A 13,504-nucleotide genomic window follows, 5' to 3' on the forward strand; every position below is an offset into this window, starting at 1 on the left:
CAGCTGCTGCTACTAGTACTAATGGAAAAGGGCCCCTCCTTCCTCGTACTGCACTGATCTATATGCCTCAGCTTTGGGGGATTTGAGGCTATGGAGGACTTGGCATCTGTTTTCTAGAAAATAGGTCTTCAAGCGATAGGCTGCAACCAAAAGGGGGGTTGAGGTGCACCATGTCTTAAAGTGGAGATGGGGTGCAAACCAACCAACCAACCATGTACTCCCATCTTGGGAGCTGGACTTAAACGGAGATCCCAAGTCTGAAGAGAGTGAAGACCACTTTGCATGCAGAAGGTCTCAGCTTCAGTCCCCCAGGACTGGGGAATGTTTCCAGTCTGAATCCCTGGAGCTCTGGCCTGTGTAATAGACAATACTGGGCTATGTAGACTAACAGCCTGATGCAGGATTGTAAGAAGCTGCTCAGTACTGAGTAAAATATGCTTATGACAGCCCAGGCTATAGGCGGTATAAAAATTTAATTAATTAAATAAATAAAATAAATAAATATTGTGGTGTATAGTCCTAGGCAAACTTCCTCACAAGCAAAGGTGTAGTCACCCAGTGTCTCAGGGTTCTTAGACCTTTTACTATTTGGGGAGCAAGGTCCCTATGTCTCCAGCATCCTACAAACCAATTAGCATGAAAGGGGAGTGTGTTAGTCACTGAGAAGAGTCTGCTAACATGCTTCCTTGTCCTTTCCTGCTGATTGGAGCCAATCAGAGGGAAAGGTGAGTCATTCATTCTCTGAGAAGACTCTTCTCAGTAGCTAATACTATTCCCTTTCATGCTGATTGGCTCCTAGGGTTGTCTGTTGTAGGAGAAGGCATTAGCCAGGTTCTCATTCTTAGCTCAACAGCAAAAAATGGGAAGGGGCTGGCTGTGACTATCATGAAGGGACCCTGCACTTACGAATTTGCCACTACACTATAGCTCACGAGTAACACTGCAATCCTAACCATGTCTACTCAAGTACGTCTTGGTGAGTTCAGTGGGGCTTATTCCCAAGTAAATGGGGTCACGATTGCAGCTTTAGTTCCGCTGAACTCCTTTGGATTTACTTTTGAGAAATCTTTCACCTTGTGCTGCAGAAAGTCCCCAGGGCTATGCGACTTCAACAGCCGCCTGCAGTTCCGCATTTCCCTCGTCGATTGCAAGATTGTTTCAGACGGGAACGCCACCGCTGGTTAACGCAAGCCCGTCGTCGTTTATAACCGCCTACCTGGGGATCAAACTGTTTCACTGAAGAAATTGATAAAAAGCGCGAACCGAAGCACTCACAAGGACTCCCTACCGAAGTCAATTGGGCTTCCTCCCTAATGAGAATGCGGGACTAGAGCGTGGGAAAGCGCAGTTTCGATTTCGGTCAGCCTCTCTAGCGAAGGAGGACTGTGGCATATTACAAGGAGCTACACAATAATACCACTCCCGAATGTCTATTGCCTGCAGCCTGCTCCCCTCCGCGACCGTCTGTCTTGACCTCTTCAGAAGTTGTTACCTCTGCCCTCCTGGCCCCTCCCCTTTTTGGAATCTTCGCACCCCCTGCCATTGTGATACCGCCGAACGGATACAATGAAGCGCCCTGGGCGCTTAGCAACGGCCTGCGGGGGCGTGGCTGCCGCACAACGCCAACTGTTGCCCAAGGTAGGGAGGAGAGAAGGAGGAGGGCTGTTTCGTGAGCGTGTGGTGAGAGAGCGGGCGAAGAAGAAGAAGGGGAATGCGAGGACCTGCGGCTGCAGCTTCTTCCCTTCCCGGCGGCTGGGGAGCGCAGGCGTCGCCCAAGTTTCGCTACTGAGCCAGGTGAGAAGAGGATGGAGGACCCGAAGAAGGAAAGATGGACGGATGGGATTGAATGGGGATGAAAGAGGCGGAGTTAGGGATGCACGGAAAGAAGGAAGAGGAGGGGAGGCTTGGGAGAAGGAAGGAAGGAAGAGGGGGGTCTTTCCTCGCCTCGGGCTAAGCCCTGGCTGGAAGTTGAGGGTCTACCTAGCAAGCAGGGGTCTGGTTTCTTTGTGCCGGTGCGGCGCCTCCCTTCGCCCTCTTTACGAAGCCCGGGACCCTCTTCGGGCTGGCCGCTTCCTGATGCATCAGCTTTACGCCACCTGCCTTCCCCCCCTTTTGTCATTTCTCCTCCCTCTGTTGTACGAGCTTCTGGGGGCTCTTTCCTCCCCCACGCCCCCGTTTGTTCCTCTTCTTCGCTGGAGGAGGGAGGAGCGGCGACTGGCGCAATTGCATCTCGCCTCCAGATTTCTCTCTTCTCCTCCCGTCCCCCTCCCGCGCACTTTCGAATCTCGATATACTATCAAAGCAACATTCCAGACGGAGGGGGGGTCCCTCGGGCTGGCGGCGACTACTTTTCTCTTTCCTCAAGCGGGGGGGGGGGAGTCGTACGCTGCAGCACCAGGCAAGTGGATTAGACACAACTCCTACAGATTTCATTTGGTTTTTCTTTTTAGTTCCTCGGATGGCTTGCTTTGGTAGGAGGAGGGAAGTAGGGAGACCGCGTGGGAAGGGCGTCTGATCAGTGACCTTTCAGGTTGCTGTTGCAGCGTGCGAGAGCCTGGCGTTAGGAGAGGCAGCCAGGCAAGACGGTGCAAAAAGCATCGTTAGTTTGGTGCTTAGTGTTCTTCGTCCCTCTTGCATGTCGGGCGTGTGAGAGTGGGGATGTCTTGAAGTCTGAATCCATCGTAAATACTGATTGTCTCTGTACGTTATGACTTTGGGACGGGTTCTGACCATAGAATCTAAATCAAGGCCTGGCTGAGTCCCGATGACTGATTTACTCTGATGGTTTGTGGGGCAAAGCGCACAAACAGTTTTGAGGAGCTTGCATGCAGTGTTTGATATTTCAAAAGCTAGAAATCGGTAGACCCTACCAAAACAAAGATGGGGTAGCCAACGTGGTGTTCTCCAGAGCTGCTGGACTACAACTCCCATCATCCTTGACTGTCGACCATTCTGTGTTGGGGTGATGGTAATTGGAGTCCAAACAACAAATGGAGGGCACCACATTGACTACCACACAATGTTTGCTTGAAGGAAGCTATTTTGAGGTAATCTCAGATTTTTTTTTTAAATTGTGTGCAGTTTGATTAGTGGGGGTGTCGTAATTTGTTGCCATCACTGGTAACATTTGTGCTAGGCAACCTGTAATGAGTGCTAGTAGTTTTAATCCAATCTTTTGAAATAAAAAATGAGGGACATTAACGTATTTAGTGGTAATCCAGAGAGACTCCAATGTTTTCTAAGATGCTCATGTGAGACACTTTTTATGGTCAATCATTTCTGTTACAATATAGGAAATTCCTTATGAATTCCTGACTTATTTGTTTCTCACAGCAGCTCTGGGAAGTAGGCTGAGACCAACATGGGAGGTGGAGGGCTTCCTGACTGAACAGACTTGTAAATCTGGGTCTTCACGCTGAACACTCTAGCCCTGTGTCACAATGGCTTTTTAGGATGGATCAGTACCCTTGTATCTTGGTAGGAGTGTTTGTTGTGGCTCCTTTGAATAGAGAAACGTTTGATTCCTGAAATGTGTGAACAATGCATGAAAGTGAATGGTAGCCACATGGTAGTTAACTTACACTGAAGCATGCTGTACAAACAAGCAGTGTGTGCAACTGGTTTTGCTGTGCTTATTCCCAGGACATCGGTTTCTGCAAGTTAAGGATTTTAATATTTCAACCCAAGTTACCATTAAGTTGTTCAACGAGGCCTGTGTTTTGCAATTGCTGCATAGATATACTTGAGAAGGCAGTTTCTCTTTGTAACTGTATAAACGTCCACTTTAAAAGTTTTTGCTAGCAGCAGAGAGATTTTGAAAAGTCTTGCCTGTTTGTAGTTCAGCATGTTTTAGGACCACTCATAAAAATTGAAAGTTTGATTCAGTGTTCTGTATTTTAGATTTTTTTTATGCCATAATACTTTTTATGAGTTACAAAAATAAATAAAACAAAGTTCTTAGCTGCTGAGTTGAGCAAGTGGCTGCATTGCCTGTTGGAGATATTCAGTACATCTCTGCAGTTCAGTAAAGGTGTATCAGCACTCAGGCCTTGAGCCCTATTGCTGTATAATCGGCAGGTGCTACCAGCAGCGAAGGAATACAGTGAAAGATCTGGGATCCTTTTGGCCATGGCTGCCTTAAAATGATGTCAGCCTGACATACATGTAGATTAGTTTGGAATATGTTTTTAAACTGCATGTCAGGGTGCCCCTGGGATTCCTCAGAAGCTTGGGGTATTCACTCATGATTCCCATCCATTATTGATCTTTCTCTGCAGTGTCCTACCATAAGGGATAGTTGGGTATAACCTGAGGAATTAAGACTGTGTTCCCCATGGGTGACAATGAGGGAGATAAGTGAAGTTAACACCAGGCTGTTGCTTCAACTAGACCAGCTTTCCTTGACCTGGCGCTCTCCAGATGTTGTTGGATGCCAATTTCCATCAGCCCCAGCCAGTGTGACCAGTGGCCAGGGATGATGGCAGTTGTCAAACAGCACTTGGAAGGCTGAGCTAGGCTGTTCTCTCTCACCACAAGACCATCTACTATCCACTGCCTTTGGGGAAGGAATAGATGGCTAAGCAAGGCAGAGCTTGCATTAACTGGACCCTTACCCCCCCCCCCAAATCAGGACTTTCTAGAACTACTAGCTGCACTCTGTTGGAAGGAATATCTGATGCCAACTCACGCTTCAGTGGCTTTGGTATTTGTTGTTGTTGTTGTTTTGAGTATGTGGTTCATGCTGTATCTACTGCATTTCATGAATGTTGTAAGCCACTAATCAAAAAGAATGTAAATCTAATTAATTGTGCCCAACAGAGCTGGCCTACACTTGTATCAGCTGTGCACTCTGGAATATTCCCGTTCCCAGACTCCTTGATGTTGTGCAGGGATTCCTTGGCAGGCAAGCCACTAAGAGATGTGTTCCCTGAAATGAGAAGGGGTGAAAATCAATGGTGTTGATGAATATAGGATATTTGCCCAGATATCTTGGGCTGTTCCTTCTTTGGCAGCTGTGAGAACTTAACCCTGCACTCTGCCTGTGTCTGTGGTTCAGCTTCCTGTTGAGCTAGTAATGCAAATGAAACACATGTTGGAATGAGAAGCTTTTGTTGCCCTCTTTTTTTTCCTCGAGTGGAAATATCACATTTCATGAGAGACTGTGAAGGTGCTTTGTTTTTATTTTGTTTTTTTGCAAAGACAGAAATGACAGATATATGGTTCAAAGTGTGCTTACAGTACATTCCCTTGGGAAGGCTCAGGAAGCATGGATTGTTGTTTTTTGCTTCTTTCATTGTTGCTCAAACTTGCGGTTTAGAAAACCTGATCAGATTGGCTCACTGTGACCACTGGTGAGTTTTTACTTTCCCTGTGACATATGCTATAGTTTGATTGTTTTAACCAGCTTTCTCCAGCTTGGGGCTGATGCACGTTATTGTCCAAAGCATTTGGGGGGCACTAGGTTGGGGAAGGCTGGTTGGTAGTGGGGCTGGAGATAATTGCCTTGGAATTGGTCAGTGGATAACTGACTTAAAACTGCCCACTTGGCTATGTTCAAGCAGGCTGCCACCAGGGCAGGACATGAAGATACTTGCAATTTTCGTAACCTTTTACATAACAGTCCTCCACTTTTCCCGCCCTTGTACCTGCATGGCTAAGATATGTACAGAGCAACATGAAGGAAACTACGACTGGGAGGGCCTTGAACATGCGTTGAACTGCTTTCCCCTTGGGGTGGGGGGATCCTTTAAGCTATGTCATCCATGCTAGCCAAACATGGATCACACAAACAGCTCAGGGACCAGATCAAAAGCAGAGGAGAGGCTAAATCTGGCTGAAGTAGGTGGGTTACACAGGGTTAAGATGATGAATCGACCTGGAGTTTTCCACCACATTTATCCAATATGTTGTATTTTTATCCTCCTTGTTTGAGTTCTTTCCTGCTTCTCTAATGCTCAAAGTGTCCATGGTGCCCCAAATAAAACAATAAAAATAATAGGAGCAATTTAAAAAAATCTCTCAATAAGATGAACCCAACAGCAGCAACATAGGGCCACAATGTTTACTTTGCAGACATAGATTTAATCCTCTCTGAAAAGATTTTAAGACCAGAACAGCTCTTGAACCTCTTTATGCCCGTGGAACAACTATGGTCAAGGCCCTGTTCCCTGCTATAGATATCTTTCTCATACTGAATGGGTACCTGGAGACTTGCTGTGGAGGATGTTGTCTATAACTGAGCTTATATGGGAAAAGACTTTCTGTGAGGTATGTTGATCCCAAGGCATAAAGATCTTTCAAAACACAAACCAGCACCTTGAATGAAAGCTAGAAAGCTGGCTAGTAACTAGTGCAGTGGCTACAGAATAGGGTGGATATGTTTAATCTCCCAGCTTCTCCCAAGAGGTGAGCAGCAGTATTCTATTGGTCCAATTCTTTAGGATACTATAAAGAGCCACAGCTCAATGGCAGAACATTGCAGACAGAAGGTCCCAGCTTCTCCAGAGGGGGCTGGGAGAGACTCCGGCCTGAAAGCCTTGACAGCTACTGCCAGTCAGTGTGGACAGTATTGAACTAGATCAGTGGTTCTTAACCTGGGGTGCGAGACACATTTTCTAGGGGTGCAAGGCATTGTTCAAGAGATTTTAAAAATTCATTTATCTTAGCTAAGTTAGGCTAAAACACACATTAAAATAAAATAATGTAAAAATAATGTAAAATATGAACAGTATTTTTTCAGGGGGTGTGAGAGCATATTTTGGAAATCCAAGGGGTGCTGGCAGTGGAAAGGGTTAAGAACCACTGAACTAGATGGACCATTAGTCTGATCTCAGTATAAGGCAACTTACTATGCCTCTGTATTCAGTGTTAATTGTCCAGTTCAGATCATGCCTTGATGTTGAAGTGAATTCCAAAAGACATCGCATAAATCCAGTAGATTTGACATTTCCCTTAGTTAGTTGGCCAGTTGAGATAACTAACCACACCAGGTCAGACCTATGAGATCAGTTTGATTGGCAGATATTTTTCTGAGTGTAGCAGTCTGTGCCCTTTTCTGATATTTCCTGCTGAATATCTACTTTTACAGCCATCAGAAATGATGTGGTTTCTTACAGAAATGTGTAAACTTTCCCCCCAGAGCACCATGTTGGTTTAATCACATTTTTGCCCCATTCATGTTTAAAGAGGTCTGAACCTTAAGATCCAAACGAGGCACAGGTTGAAGGGAGCCAAACCCTTCTACCTTCCCCATTCTCGATAGTTCCAGGAACTTCTTGCCCAGCCTAGTTTGTTTCTAGTATTCGATCCAGGCTTGGAGAAAAAGGAGCTTGAGCAGCAGACTACAGAGAGTTAAGGTGGAGGAAGGCTCAGCTCCTCTTATCCACATGCCTCTTTTGAGGATAAAATCAGACTTCCCACCTCACTTCATATGTCCACCCTATTCACATATAATTTAGCAAACGGCTGCTGGTGTTACATCAAGTTTGATCCTAGGATACAGTTTCATTTAACACCCCAATTACTAGAGCTACAAGAGGCCTGAGAGAAACATCACGGTGGACATATATTTCAAGAAAGTCCAAAATGGTGGTACAGTAAACTTGTGCAAAATAACAAAAATAAATTCAAACGCATCTTGAAACACTGTCCCATTTTTGAACAGAGATCATATTTGTTTCATGTGGTAAAAAAGTATAAAGAACTCTTGCCCTGTTTGGTTCTACAAAAAATATGCTTGTTTACAAACAGAAGGCAAGTGCAGACATAATACTTAGCTATGATTAGCTTTAACTAGTTTGTTGCCTTATGCTGCAATCCTATGCATGTCTACTCAGAAGTAAAACCACTGAGTTCAGTTAAGTTTATTGACAGGTAAATGTGAACAGGATTGCAATATTAATCCTGGTTAGGATCCCAAACTTACAGTGCAATAGAAATATAGAAAGTTACCTTATACCAAGTCAGACTTTTGATCCATCTAGCTTAGTATTATATGTACTGACTGGCAGGTGCTTTCCAGAGTTTCAGACCACTTTCTCTCACAGATGCCAGGGATTGAAGTTGAGACCACCTGCATGCAAAACAGATGCTCTACCACAGAGCCGCAGCCTTTCCTCAAATCATGTTTTATTTTGCTGAAATAACCCTGTTCCCTTGGAAGTGTTGATAGGGAGGCATCAGTAAGGTCCAAAGAGGTTGGAGAGGCAGAGAAACTCTTAACCATGGCTTGCTCACTCCAGAAGTAATGCTGGCCATGGTTAATGCAAACCATGGTTCTATAACCTGCTTGGCAGCCAATCAAGCATGGCTTAGATATTCCGTTTCAACCATAGTTAAAGAAAACAACCCATGGCTAAATGTTATGTCTGTAAAGGGTCTGAAAAGTAGACACACCCAAGCTGCCTTCCATTGCAGCTTCATGGTGTGTGATCACCATATGTTGTTAACCATATAGGTCATAAGACATGACTTCTGTATAAAGTAGGAATTGTATTTCAGAGCAGTCTTGTGTATAACTGCTGTCAGTTGAAGTAAAACCAACTAGTTGTATGGTTTCAAGTTGCTTAGAATTTGGCACCATGTGTCAAGAATCCTTGCCTGTGCTTTTATTCTTGCCCTGAACTGGTCAAGATATCATTGTATCATTTGTTGTCTGTGTTTGTTATGCCACAACGAGAGATCCGGTTTCCTGACTGGCTATAATCCCGTTCCGTGCCTGGTACTGCCAGGCAAAGGGGCGAGCTTGCGGCCGCTGCCGAAGCACAGGCCGCCATCAGGGGGGGTGTGTGTACGCGGTGCGTCGGCGCGCCGGCGTAACACGCAAAAGGAGGCGGGGCAGCTGAAGGCCATTTAAGGCCACTCCACCAGCCTTGGTTGTTTGTATAACTAATTCCTTTTATATGCTCTTGATCATAAAACATTGCATTCATTAGGAAGTAAATCAGTTGCAAGCGGCACTCTCAGAGAGTGGGTATGAGTTTTAGGGAAAAATTTACCCCATCATACAAGAATAGCAGATGAGCTACTCCTCTTTCCTACTTTGCTACATATGCGGTATCTCTTTCTGGTTGCCCTTAATGTCACTAAGTGATGAGAGACAGACTGGGGATATCTCAGGGGCTCTGCAGTGGCACAAAGCAGTTGGGAAGTAGATGGAGTTGCAGCTAGGATTGCACAAGCATCTCATTGCTAATCCCCAAAGGGGTTGAACTTGCACTCTGTTCAAGCACTTGTAAAAGGCTCATAAGCACTTAAAGTGTGCTTTGCTGCCTCTCCTTCCGTTTTGGAACAGGAGAAGAGGAAAGAGGTGGTGGGCATTGCAGAAGCCCTGGTGGCGGTTGTTTCGCTGCAGGAATGGGACTGATCTGGCCCATCAGCCCTATGCAAGGTGAGACTGGATCAGCCTGATCTCACTTTCTTCATACTCATTAATTGGACTTTTGCATTGACTGCCACCTATCTTTTCCAGAAAGGACTTGTATGCCTTATTATATGCTGCTGCCTGCTGTTACTTGCAAAAAAGAAAAAAACTTTCTGCATGCACACTGATTCTGCAGGAATGATATGTACTGATTTACTGCCTGTATAGTGATTTGTAATCAAACATACATTCTCTAATAAAAAGATTAATCTCCAGTGGAAAATTGAAAATATATGTGTGTTTTATTAAATGCTTGTTTTACCATTGATATATACTCTTAAGTGTTGGGATGGAACAGTTTAGAAATTAAACTAAATAAATCCAGAAGTGGTCGCTCTGTGTGAAAATGCCAATTGCATTGAAGTTAACTTAATCTCATCAAAAGAAGACTTCAAACCAGGGCTGTGGAGTCGGTACGCCAAACCTTCGACTCCGACTCCTCTATTTTTCTACTCTCTGACTCCAACTCCTCTATTTTTCTACTGTCCGACTCCGACTTCACCCAAAATTGCTTCTTGTCAATCAAAATTTATTTGGAAGTCAGAGTTGGTACATTTCTACCGACTCCGACTCCACCCAAAATTGCTCCCGACTCCGACTCCACCCAAAATTGCTTCCGACTCCACGACTCTGACTCCACAGCCCTGCTTCAAACCACAGTCCATGCTGTACTCACTGTAAGGATGTCACTGAACATGGCATCCCTTTGGTGACTTTTCCATCTTCATCTCTCTAGTTTCCAAAGGGCTAGCTCTATTAGTTTGTTGCAGCACAAACAACAAAGAGAGCACCTTAAAGAATCACACATGTGAAAATTTGTTAGTCTTTATGGTGCCACAATACTGTTGTGTTTTTACCCTCTAATTGTAACCTATGGAAGAGCTTGTCATGCAGGTGGCCACCCGTCATATAGCGTCTCCACACACATACACACGTACACACAGCCACCAAAAATGTGGAGTAGGGGTGTAGACTCATATCACATGGTGGTAGCCATCTATGAAATAAGTCATGCCACATACTTATTTTAATGTATTTTAACAATCTAATATTTTTTGTGGACAATTGAATGTGGTTTAATATGTTAAAGCAAAGCAGGGAGTGATAGAGAATTTAAGATGGGTATGTTTTCAGTGATATCCCAGGCAAGTGTAATTTAGTGTGCTGTGGCTGTTGATGATTGCATGGTGTTGACACCAGGCTTTTTAAAAAAAATCCCTCAAAAGATCAAGTTTCAGTTGTACTTCAATTTTAAAATAAACAAACACATGGCTCTCATGTTTGTCAGTGAGTGAATGTGTTGGGGATGTTCTGCCATTGCCTTTGAATGTGCCAGATACTGTATACAATAGCCCAAAGGAAACTATTGTGGTCCGCTATAATGTCAGCCTATGTTCAGCCTTTAGAAAGAACCACAAGTGGAGTCACAGGTCAGGCAGCGGTTAGCATATTTCAAATCCCAAATACATATTCTAGGCTGAAAAAGAGTGACAGATCAAGTCAGAAGCTCTGATGGCCTTGCCATCAAGCCATTCAGTTTCTGCTACCTATAACATACCATCTTCTTTGGTCAAATGCCTTTTTTATTACCACACTTTGGAAGCATCCCCAGTCTCTTTGGGTTTTTAAGCCAAACTTGTATATTAGTCAGTGTTCTTGTATTTTATATTTAACAGAGAACTTCATTTTCATTTTTAGTTCTGGTTAAGTTGGCACCCTTTGCCTTGTAAGCTGAATGGTTCCTCCCTCCCAATAAGCTTTGTCAATTTTCACACTTAACTATGGTGTTGCAAGAAATGTGGCTTTTATAAGCATGAACTTGAAGCTTGTAAATGAGATGTAAATTGTGTGATACACTCAATGCCTTGGAAACATGTGAGTGGTCTAATTGTGTTTCATTTTAAGACTCCTCTGAGTCTTGGCAATCTGTTGGTAATATCCTTTGTGTGAAGGCAGAAACATCTTGCCCAAACATTTTATATCTTCTTGAAGGCATGTTAGTTTTAAAATTTGTTGATCAAATGAATGAATGGATGTTGCTGTTGTAACTTTAAATTTGGTGTCTTGGCTGCAGTCTGCAAAGGCAACTTTTCCCTGAAAATGTGTCATCCCATATAGGTATATTGCTTTTTCATTAAGTGAGCAAGGGGTTCATAGTATGAATAAGAGCAAAAGTTGCTTCAGACAGTTAAAGAAATTCATGAAGTAGTAACTTAAAAAACTGTCATTTTGTTTCAGTTCAGAAAACATGTTTTTCTTAAATGGACAGATCCATGTGTTGTTCTCTTGCCCTTCTACATTTTCATTTGAAACATGCTGATAGCTTTAGAACCGCAAAATGGGGTGCCTGCTATTAAAATGTAAGGGCCAATTTTCAAGCAAGACGAATGGTGTTGCACCTGTCAAATAGGTATATTTGGCAGGTGAGTTCCAGCATTCAATACAGTGGGGTGGGGTGTTCTCACTGGGATAGATGGTTCACAGGTGGCTCCCTCAACTTTCCTCCAAAGCAGCTGGCAGTCTCACCTTACTACATAGCTGGAGGGTAAAGAGACACAAGCTCTCCACATGAAAAGCTTTAAGCTTCAACAGCATTGTTAGTAGTCATTTGATATTTATCTCTCACTACAAGACTGGCTGGTATTGTGATGTTAAAAGTATTGTTAATTATTTCTTTTTTTTTTTTACAATAATTTTTATTCAAATTTTCATAAAACATACAAAACAAAATCATAAAACATTCAAAGACAAAAAACAAAACAAAACAAAAATAATTAAACAAAAAAAATAAAATATTGACTTCCCATTTGTCACAGATCAAATCAGTTATAGGTCTACAATATATAACAATCCTGTCTCTTAAATCATATTATAAAATCACTTTCCTCCAGTAGTTATCTTAATTAATCATCAAATCTCATAAACATTACTTTATTCTTTCCACAAAAAGTCAAAGAGAGGTTTCAATTCTTTAAGAAATATATCTATCAATTTTTCTCTTTATTTTTTCTTTTCTTCTCATCTCTGTTCTCATTCTCCTCTCTCACAGGATCCCCTATTTCTTTAAGCTCCTGCGTCATTTTGCTCAGTTCAATTTTCAGCTCCTTACTACCCTGTCGCAGGGTTTGTTTCATTATCTCAATCTCATCCATTATTTTCTGAAACATAGTTACTTCCAGATTCTCAGCCACTTTCTTGATTGCCATTTTTAAAACCACGAAAACAAAGCAAAACAAAAATAAAGAAGAACCACTTCTTATTTCAGCAACAATTGGGTTAATATTCCAGGCTTGATGACATCACAGTATAAACAGAGCAGCCTGCCTTATCTCTCTATGTTCAAGAATGCAAAACAAATTTAGTTCCCAGCGTCAAAACAGCTAGTGGCGTCGTGAAGGAGCAGATTTTGAGGTTAATCTCTACGTTTCTCCCTGCCCGGGAGAAATTTCATCGGTCAAAAAAAAAAAGTTCTGACTGATTTATATCTGAATAAGCTTCTTTTGAGGCGGGAGCCCGTCCCAAAAGCAGGCACAAGCGAAGTCACCCTTCCCGGAAGTCCTAAAAGTATTGTTAATTATTTCTGTGGCACAATTGTATTCCATGTTCCACCTGTCCTTCTAGACAGATGCATACAGGGTGAGAGATGATAGCTCAGTTCACATGTAACACCAAATTGTGGTTTGGTGTTAACCCAACTGCACTCATGTGTACCACCTTGAACATCTTTAGAGGAAAAATAATTTCCTCATGGCCATCTAGTGAGGGCCAGAATGGTAGGAGATTGTAATCAGATTTCTCACTTATGTTTTATGGCTGAGTGTAGCAACAGCCCCTTCCACCCTCAGTTTGGATCAGAGCCATAGACTGAGAGAGGCAAATTGATCATTTCCATTCCTGTGCGCCATTTTCCCTGTTACCAAGAACTGCTGTTTGCCCTGTGGGACAAAACATGCAGATATGCATATGGTATCTTTAACTTTATAGTTAAGCAGGATTTTAAACATGTGTACAATATTTTGTCCATTACACCAGACTGTCTTTGATGTGCTACAGCTTTTTCCAGAATAACCACATTTTTAGATT

At 43.1% G+C, this 13,504-nt stretch overlaps 1 protein-coding gene across 2 annotated transcripts in view; it reads left to right on the forward strand.

The window, feature by feature from the left end:
• The first annotated feature begins 1,324 nt into the window (after positions 1-1,324).
• RAB11FIP4 (RAB11 family interacting protein 4) overlaps positions 1,325-13,504 on the forward strand; it is a 62,792-nt gene continuing 50,612 nt past the window's right edge. Inside the window, exon 1 of one of the 2 annotated variants that reach the window (XM_061615337.1) lies at positions 1,325-1,794. In XM_061615337.1, the coding sequence (XP_061471321.1) occupies positions 1,567-1,794 (228 nt within the window). In that variant the 5' untranslated portion in view covers positions 1,325-1,566. Of the gene's footprint in view, positions 1,795-2,342; positions 2,399-13,504 lie in introns of those variants that run through there. The other variant, XM_061615339.1, reaches the window with a different exon arrangement.

The sequence above is a fragment of the Rhineura floridana genome, chromosome 3 (assembly GCF_030035675.1).
Source record: "Rhineura floridana isolate rRhiFlo1 chromosome 3, rRhiFlo1.hap2, whole genome shotgun sequence".
NCBI classification, from domain to species: Eukaryota; Metazoa; Chordata; class Lepidosauria; order Squamata; family Rhineuridae; genus Rhineura; species Rhineura floridana.